At 49.2% G+C, this 9,504-nt stretch overlaps 1 protein-coding gene across 1 annotated transcript; it reads right to left on the bottom strand.

Moving 5' to 3' along the window:
* Positions 1-89: 89 nt before the first annotated feature.
* LOC125551533 (Leucine-rich repeat protein kinase family protein) lies at positions 90-5,101 on the bottom strand. Its single transcript, XM_048714791.2, has 18 exons — positions 4,805-5,101; positions 4,528-4,654; positions 4,359-4,430; positions 4,166-4,240; positions 4,004-4,075; positions 3,741-3,902; positions 3,563-3,637; positions 3,403-3,474; positions 3,237-3,308; positions 3,082-3,150; positions 2,904-2,978; positions 2,745-2,816; positions 2,511-2,645; positions 1,941-2,413; positions 1,677-1,832; positions 1,220-1,576; positions 900-1,135; positions 90-794 (listed from the first exon to the last, which is right to left on the bottom strand). Exons 1-18 carry the CDS (start codon positions 4,917-4,919, stop codon positions 279-281), a joined length of 2,931 nt encoding a protein of 976 aa, XP_048570748.2. The 5' UTR covers positions 4,920-5,101; the 3' UTR covers positions 90-278.
* Positions 5,102-9,504: the final 4,403 nt, after the last annotated feature.

Here is a 9,504-nt window from a genome sequence, read left to right on the forward strand (position 1 = left end):
ACCAATCTAATACCATAAATAGGATTTCCCCCCTATTAGTAGGGTATAAGTACTCATTCAGAACTGTTTGTTTGGTGGCCCTGGCGGTGTTAGCCGTAAGTAACAACGTTTTGATTAGAACATCGCCAATCGCCATACAAAATCACTCTAATAAGAGAGTGCTAATGGTAAATCACATAGAATAAAAATTCTTCACATCTCGACATAGTATTAGGCAAGCTACTTGCTGAGGAGGAAGAAAATGGTTCGGCCAGCATAGAAACCCTACCAGAAACCAGCTACTTTGGTTCGACCTTTGACTGGAAGGAATATCCTCCGCTGTAGTCGTCGAATGAGTCTGTGCTCATGTCCTTCTCCTTCTTTGGGAGAGGGTCGTTGTAAGGGTGGCGAGGAGCGCTTTTAGTGACGTCAAAGTCCGTCGCAGACGTGGAGGCGGATGTCGAGGCGCTGCTGAGCCCCTCGCTCTGCAGCATCATCTCGATCTCCTTGACGACGTCGCTCATCGAAGGTCGGGCGGCGGCGCCCTCCTCCACGCACCGGAGGGCCAGCTGCACGAACTTGCTGAACGCGGCGAGATGGTTGGTGTTCATGATCCTGGAGTCTATCATGCCCCTGAGGCCGCAGAACTCGGCGTCGGCAGCGTCGAAAACCCTCTTGGCCTCCCTGACGATGTACTTCCCCTTTTCGATCGGCTGCCTGGCGATGATCAGCTCGAGCATGACCACACCGAAGCTGTAGACGTCGCTCTTCTCGGTGAGTTGCTGGGACATGTAGTACTCGGGGTCCAGATAACCCTGCAGGCGAAGAACAAAAAACACACCAAGTCACATTCACTGGAACTCTGGAAGGAACATGTGCAACTGCAGGGATGAATGCCTGAGCCGATCACTGAGTCTTACCAGCGTTCCTTTGACTTGGGTGCTGACGTGCCCCTTGTCGCTATCAGACACTAATTTGGAGAGGCCGAAGTCGGCGACCTTGGCGGTGAGGTGCTCGTCCATGAGGATGTTGCTGGACTTGACGTCCCGGTGGATGATGGGCGGGTCGGCGAGCTCATGCAGGTAGGCGAGGCCGCGGGCCGCGCCCAGCGCCACCCGGAGCCGCTTCTTCCAGTCGAGATGCAGGCCGCTCTTCCCTGCAGCCACGGGCGGAAGGTTGCCGGACTTGTACTTGACTTGATATGGTTATCGAGACGAGACAAGACGAGAGGAAGGCTTACCGGTGAGGCTGTCGCGCAGCGTGCCGGCGGACATGTACTCGTAGACGAGCATCTGCTCGCCCTGCTCGAAGCAGAAGCCGACGAGGCCGACGAGGTTCTTGTGGTGCACCCGGGAGAGCAGCTCGATCTCGGTCTTGAACTCGTGCCCGCCCTGCATGGAACCTTGCTGCGCCTTCTTGATGGCGATGAACTGCCCGTTGGGCAGCATGCCCCTGTACACCTTGCCGTACCCTCCGTACCCCAGCTCGTTGGCCTCCGCGAAGTTGTTGGTGCTCCGCTTCAGCTCCTCGCACGAGAACCACCTCGCCCCTTTCAGCCGCGGCGCGCCGCCCCGCTCCTCGCTCCGAGCCCACGACGCTGCAGCACCACCACTTTCACTTCACTCGTACTCGTCCGGCCGGCCGGTGAAGAAAATGCTTTCAGTTCTCTGACAAGTTTATTTTAAGAGAAGGCGTACCGAAAGGCCCGCCAAGCTCTTCCGTGGCCTTCTGCGCGCGCCGCCTCTGCATGAACGCGTAGACGGCAGCTCCGACGAGCGCGATGAGCAGGACGCCGCAGCCAACCGCGATCCCGATGATGGCGCCCTTGCTCTTGGACGCCGGCCCGTTCCGATCTGCAAGCCACACATCCCACATGGTGGTATCTCACTCAGCCACATACGTACGTACTCAAAGGTTGAGCAAACAACAGGTAAAAGGTATTATCGTTGTTCGCTGGTGACCTGGGAAGGGGTACGGGGAGGCGATGAAGTAGTAGGGGCCGAACTCCTTGGGCGGCTTGAAGGTCTGGTTGCTGAGGTCGAAGCCGATGCGCATCACCTCGGTGCGGTTGAAGTAGGGCCCGCCCGAAGGGAAGAGCTTCACCTGGACCTGCATGTAGGAGTCGCTGTTGAAGAAGGGGTCCTGCAGGGCCACGGAGCCCGGGGAGAGCTCCAGCTTGGTCCACAGCTTGCTCTCCAGCTCCTGGAACGCAGTGCCGTTGCCCACGTCCGCGAAGAAGGGCGCGCGGAAGTACATCACCCCCTGGTACGGGTACGCGCACCCGCAGCTCTGCGGGCTCATGCTCTGCTCCGGCGGGCACGCCCCCGAGAAGCACTTCACCAGACTCGTCGTGTACGCCGGCGAAGGCGCGTGCTGCGTCACGTTGCAGTACGCCGTGTTCGGCAGGTGGTCGCACACCGGGTTCCCGGCCAGCCTGAACGATGCCATGCCGTGGCAGGAGTTTGTAAGTAAGATGGCAGCACTGCCACTGTCTGGAAACCGGAATTGGCCACTGCTATCTTGGTACTCACGCGAGCGTGCCGTTGTAGCTGGAGGTCACCGTGACGGAGGAGAAGTCGTTGTCCTTGAAGCTCACCATGCTCAGCTCGCTGCTGATGCTCCTCCCCAGGTCGAGGGTGCCATTGAACGCGTTGCCGTCCAGGATCCTGCAAAGAGGCCTTGTCAGATTCGCCACAAAGACCCACCAGTTTCACCATTTTTTGGTGCAAAGAAAAAATGCAGACAAGGTTTTTGCGCGAATTTACACTTGCTGCAGCTGCGGGCTGCTGAACAGCTTCATCGGCACCGTGCCGTAGAGTCTTCCGGATTGTATGATCCTTGGTTTGGCATCACAAGACACTGTCAGATTTAGCCATCCAAGCATATATACTGTGAAGTTGCAAAGTTATTTCAGGGGAACTTACAGAGCTGAGAGCTGTGGCAACTTCCAAAACCACTGCGGGCTCGGGGAAGGATCAAATGTGTTGTTGCTCAGATCGCTGCGGTGCAATTAGACCAGATGAATTACTATCAGATCAAGCCTGGTGGTTCGAACAAATTAGCAGCAGAAATCTTCTGCGGTGTAAATTGCTTAGTGCTTACACATAATTGAGAAGAGTCATCCCAGATAGATTGGGCAACGGTCCGTTAAGCTGGTTGTTGGCTAAGTTGCTGAAACATATATGAAGATAATGTGCTTACAATGGCTATAGCTTTGTACTTGCACTTACTTACACAGTGCATCGTAGACAACTTACAGCTCGTTTACTTTGGTGAGGTTATTCAGGTTCGCTGGAACTGGGCCGGAGAGGGAATTTCTATCCAGCCGTCTGTCCAAACAAACATATAGAAGATTCATATCTGGCAGACCATCCAACAAAATAAGATGAATTGGGCAGAGTTTCGTCTGACAAGGACACTTACACAACTTCGAGTGTACTAACAAACCCAAGAGAGTCCGGGATGTCACCGGTGAATTTATTTCCATCGAAAAGCCTGCACCGAATATCTTGAGGTGTCAGCACACATGTCGCGAAGCAGGAGAAAGATGAATCTATAGGCAGAGAGGGCTTCGGGAACTCACAGATGAATCAGTGTCATCTCAGGGCTGAAGAGAGCATCTGGGATGGGACCAGACAATTGGTTCTTATTGAAGTGGCTACAGATCACCAGAAACAGTACGGTTAGAGATACGTTCCACTTCTCATCTCTGCTTCAGAAATGACAATACCCCCCCAAAAAAAACAACTTGTATAACCTACAAGTGTTTGGTTTTTGTAAGCTTGTCTAGACCCATTCCCCCGTTTGATGAGATTGGCAATGGGCCAGTCAGCTGATTGTCGGCGACATCAAACCAATAGAGGCTGGAGAGATTGCCCAGAGATGCTGGTATTTTTCCAGAGAACTGATTCGAGTTCAGAGCCCTGAAATAGAGTTTGATCAATGTCATTTTTTTCCTGCAAAAACTGAATCACAGTGGCACAAATGTGCAGTATCATCTGTGGGGCACCAGTGAATCTCTTACATGTAAGATAGGTTGGGAAGATTCCCTAGCTCATCAGGGATGTTGCCGTGAAAGCTGCAACCTGCCAGAATCCTTCAAACCATGCGGCACAAAGTACAAGACATGAGCATAGTGACATAACCTAACCGAAAACAAGAAGGCCGTGCACGTTTAGAAACTTACAAGGTTGCAAGCTGCTTCAAATTACCGATGGTCGGAGTGAGCACACCTCCAAGGTCTTTGTTGAATGACAGGTCCCTGCATACACATAGAATTGCTCATGTCATGGCTCAGTAATGCAAGCAGAGCTGCAAGAAGAGGGATTATGTTGAAGAAAAGGTTTAGCTTGACACTCTAGTGCTCTGCCGCTACATACAGGGATTGCAGCTCGGTCAGCTGCCCGATGTCAGCAGCTAGAAGTCCTTTGATGCCCATGGTTGACACTTTTCTGAAAGACACGGTTGTATAATAATGGTAAGTTTTGTTGACCTGGCACTTTGGCGGAAGTTGCAGTGAAATTCTTGTCGAGCTTTGCCGACACTTACATGGAGATCACCCTGTTGTTGCTGCATGTCACCCCATCCCATGGCGAAACACCGCAGGGATCATCAGACTGTCCCCATGTCGGCGGCGAGTTCTGCCACTGATCCATTAGCGCTCGGAGAACAGAAGCTGCGATCGACTCAAGGTAGTAGAGTTAGCACACGTGAGTTATACTACTTGGGTAAAGAAAGAGGAGAAGAGCTCAAAATTCTTGTCTCATCATCGATGAATTGTACTAGTTGTGAAACTAAGCAAGAATGGATGAGGCAGGGTACTCACTGTCCTGGCTGTCCGTGAGTCCATGGCTTGCTCGCACGCACACCGAGAGCAGCAAGGCCAGAGCGAGCAGCACCCCTCTCAGACCCATCCTCGCACACCCACCAGCTTCCTCCATGCACGCACGCACGCACGCACGCACGGACGGACGCAAGAAGTGAGCCGATCGGGCTCGCAGGGGGGCGAGGTGCGGTTTTAGGTGCTCAGCAAAAGCTGTGGAGCGCAAGGCAACCACCGGCACCACAACCGCAGCCCATGATGCGGCTCATGATGGGACGTGCATTCACCAAGCTAAAATGATAGGATCCTGCGAGCTCTGGAGAGAAAGATACAGGCGGGAGAGGTGGTGCCAAATGCCAACGACTTGACTTGAAAGCAAGCCAAGCCTCAAGCTCCCACTGTCTCCCTCGGTGGCTGGCTGTAGCTGAGCACGCCGATACCGGTCGTCCCCGTACGTCTCGCTGTCCGCCGAAGCCACCGAGCGAGCGGTCAAAAGGGCGGAGGATACGGCCGCGCGAACGTGTCCCTTGCTCTACGGCAACTCCTCCCCACCTCAATCTTGAGTTCAGTCGGTACGAGTGCACTAGTGTGCTGGTCTTTCATGTCATGCTCATGCTGCTGCTCCAAAAGTCTGTTTTTATTCATGCGGTTTAAAGGAGTTTAGTGATGATGATTAGGGGTGCGATTCAAGGCACGTAAAGAGGGAAATTTGGTGGGGATTAAACTAATGATTCCCATGATTGACCTTCTTTATCACCCACTTTTGCACTGGAGAGAATGTTCTTTCAGTTATATAGAGTAGATTATATTTTGGACTATGCTGACAAGGCATGCCTTAATTAGAGCAGGGTTAAGGAAAAGGTCTTCACAAGAGATAATAGGACCGTGTCTCGCTGATGTTAATCTGTGATCGACATTGAAGTGAAAGCGAAGCCGACGCTGTCCGCGGAAGGCAGTGCATGGTTGAATCTCCTCACAAAACAAGGAAGATAAACTGAGCTTGATCTCACATGTTTTTCCATGATCTTTCTTGCGTTCAGTTGAGTTAATTAACTCTAACAAGTGGCTAATTTGTAAACACTGAAAATATACGTTGCACTTACTCTAGGTGCAATACATATTTTAGAAGGCAATACGCCCTCTTCTTACCGACTAGGCTGCCTTTTCAGAGTCATGATGGTGATTTCTGTCGCTGATGATGAAAGGCTGTGAACCACGGTGGCAGGACAATTGGTCTGAGGCGGGGTAAGTTCCACGCCATTATTTGATGCTCTTGCAGTAACATTAAGATTACAACTATGAAACTAGACCAAGTTGTTATCGCGTGGTTTACAGTTTGGGAAATATCTAGATACCCTGGTGATGAGAGTGTTAGGAAGAACCAAAACACCATCACGGGGTCTTTTACACGCGGGGTACAACTCGTGCCTAAGAGAGATGATGCCCGTGTTGAAAACAACGTTATTAACCACACCTGGTCACAGTCACGAATGGTGATGCCCTTTCTAGGATCTTTTGACGCCAAAAGGAGGAGGAAACACAATCAACAAGTTATGCAACAGGCTCCATGAATGAAACCTCGAGAGAAGTAGCGGAACTACATGAAAATATATCCAAGTTTATTTTCCTAATAAATTTTGATACATGAAGCCCGAAATTTAAAAGAAAGAAAACTGAAACTCTTTTTTTTTGTGAGAAAACTTCCGATCTATTCATCTTCAATCATGGTAGTACAACCTCGGCGTGCTAAAGACGGCACACGTCCTACGACTACGTTGGCTATAGTTCAAATGGACGGAACCGTCTAAGATGTGGGTCGGCATGGGCAACCCTTGTGATGACGAGGATAGGAATTTTTTCTATGCCTTCACTACTATCACCGTTGGGAACGGTGCCAAGACTCCTTTCTGGGAAGCGCCTTGGGTGCACGGCAAGAAGCCTAAAGACATTGCGCCTCTCATCCATGAGGCTTCCACAAGAAAAAAATTGGGAGGTAAGAGAAGCTCTCAAGGAGGGAGCTTGGATCAAGAAAATCAAGATGACCGCCAACTTCTGGATGACCCACATTCGTCAATTTGCTGAACTCTGGCTACTTATCTCGGAGTTCCCGCTCGAGGAGCACATGGAAGATGAGATTACTTGGAAGCACGCCACAGATGGTCGATACTCGGCGGCAACGGCTTACCTCGCGCAATTCCTGGGAACCTTCTACTCCCCTATGGATCACATGGTTTGGACCGCTTGGGCACCGCTGAAGGTGAAATTCTTTACTTGGCTCGTAATACAAGACATGCAATACAAGATAGAATCTGGACAACTGATAGGTTGGCGCGTCATGGATGGCCAAACTGTCATCTTTGCCCCCTATGCAGAAGAGAACAAGAATCCATGTTACACCTTTTCGTCAAATGTCGTCTCACCCTCCGCCTATGGAATTTGGTTAATGAGTGACTACATCTTGAAGACCTTGACACATCTACTTGGCACCTTGAGGACTCTATAAAGGATTGGTGGGTGAATAGATCAAGCAAGAGCACCCCCAACCAAAAAGCCATGGCCTCCCTCCATGCTAATTGGATGCACCATTTGGAATGAAAGGAACACCCGGGTATTTCGACAAAAGAGTATGCCTCCAACAACATTGCTTAACAACATCAAGTGTGAGGCCATCCTCTGGTAACCGTCGGGGCAAAAAAATTGGGCACCATCATACCGGGAGAGTAACACTTTTTGTTTTTCAGTTCTGAGGTGTATTTCAGTTGTGAGGTGTTTTTCAAACTCTATTCTCCCTTAATTAATATATGAGGCAAATCTTCTGCCTCGGTTTCGAAAAAAAAGAAAATAAATAACATCCAGATCTGTAGACTACCTAGCGACGACTACAAGAACTGAAGCGATTCGAAGGCGCGCCGCTGTCATCGCCCCTCCCTCGCCGGAACCGGGCAAAACTTATTGTAGCAGACAGTCGGAAAGTCATCGTGTTAAGACTCCATAGGACCAGCACATCAGAATATTAAACGCCGCCGATGAAGAGTAGCGTAGACCAGAAGGACCCAACCTAAAGACACACGAACACAGACGTACTACAACCAGACCTGAGCAAATCCACTAAGGATAGATCCATCGGAGACACACCTCCATACGCCCACCGACAATGCTAGACACACCATCGGGATGATGGCTAGGAGGGGAGAACCTTATTCCATCTTCAAGAATCCGCCGCCGTCTCGTCTTCCTCAGCAGAACACAAACCCTAAGAAAACTCAAAGGAACATCTAAAAATAGAGCCCTCCCGCCGGCAAGAGTCGGGATCCACCATGCCGCCATGTCCCTAAGGTCATCGGAGACGAAGCGGACATGCGAGAAATTTTGCACATGCGTAGTAGGTCTATGTATATCTAGAATTTTATTCTTACATTTTTTTGAAAATGTGAATTTTATTTCCAAGTTTTCAAAAATAACAGGGTCCATGAAGCCCAAGATCCAAAACATATTTTCAACTTTTAACCCCCTAATTACACATTTGTGACACCAATTACCCATTTAGTTAAAAATTCCCCCTAACTATTTGATTTAGTGAAATTGTCCCTAAATATACCTTTTTAAAGATTATGGCCCGTTGAGTCATGCAGGATAGCCTCGCCAGGCGCAGACTAAGGTGGTCCATAATAGAAGCACACACGTAGTGAAGGAAATATGCCCTAGAGGCAATAATAAAGTTGTTATTTATATTTCCTTATATCATGATAAATGTTTATTATTCATGCTAGAATTGTATTAACCGGAAACTTAGTACATGTGTGAATACATAGACAAACAGAGTGTCCCTAGTATGCCTCTACTAGGCTAGCTTGTTTATTAAAGATGGTTAAGTTTCCTAACCATAGACATGTGTTGTCATTTGATAAACGGGGTCACATCATTAGAGAATGATGTGATGGACAAGACCCATCCGTTAGCTTAGCACTATGATCGTTTAGTTTATTGCTATTGCTTTCTCCATAACTTATACATGTTCCTATGACTATGGGATTATGCAACTCCCGAATACCGGAGGAACACTTAGTGTGCTATCAAACGTCACAACGTAACTGGGTGATTATAAAGATGCTCTACAGGTGTCTCCGATGGTGTTTGTTGAGTTGGCATAGATCAAGATTAGGATTTGTCACTCTGATTGTCGGAGAGGTATCTTTGGACCCTCTCGGTAATGCACATCACTATAAGCCTTGCAAGCAATGTGACTAATGAGTTAGTTACGGAATGATGCATTACGGAACGAGTAAAGAGACTTGCCGGTAACGAGATTGAACTAGGTATGATGATACGATCGAATCTCGGGCAAGTAACATACTGATAGCAAAGGGAACAACGTACATTGTTGTGTGGTTTGAACGATAAAGATTTTCATAGAATATGTAGGAACCAATATGAGCATCCAGGTTCCGCTATTGGTTATTGACCGGAGAAGTGTCTCGGTCATGTCTACATAGTTCTCGACCCCGTAGGGTCCGCACGCTTAACGTTCGATGACGATTTTTATTATGAGTTTATGTGATTTGATGTACCGAAGGTTGTTCGGAGTCCCAGATGAGATCACGGATATGACGAGGAGTCTCGAAATGGTCGAGACATAAAGATTGATATATTGGACCATGTTATTCAGACACCGGAAGTGTTTTGGGTGGTTTCGGATAAAACTG

This window comes from Triticum urartu, chromosome 4A (genome assembly GCF_056163025.1).
Source record: "Triticum urartu cultivar PI428250 chromosome 4A, HENAU_Tu73, whole genome shotgun sequence".
Classification (NCBI taxonomy): Eukaryota; Viridiplantae; Streptophyta; class Magnoliopsida; order Poales; family Poaceae; genus Triticum; species Triticum urartu.

Excerpts from the sequence above, each read along its gene's own strand:
- LOC125551533 (XM_048714791.2), bottom strand. The coding sequence starts at position 4,919 with ATGGAGGAAGCTGGTGGGTGTGCGAGGATGGGTCTGAGAGGGGTGCTG. Across the intron at positions 3,903-4,003 it reads CTTCCCAACCTATCTTACAT|GGCTCTGAACTCGAATCAGT; the intron begins GTAAGAGATTCA and ends ACTCTATTTCAG. Across the intron at positions 3,309-3,402 it reads GTTAGTACACTCGAAGTTGT|ACGGCTGGATAGAAATTCCC; the intron begins GTAAGTGTCCTT and ends TTGTTTGGACAG.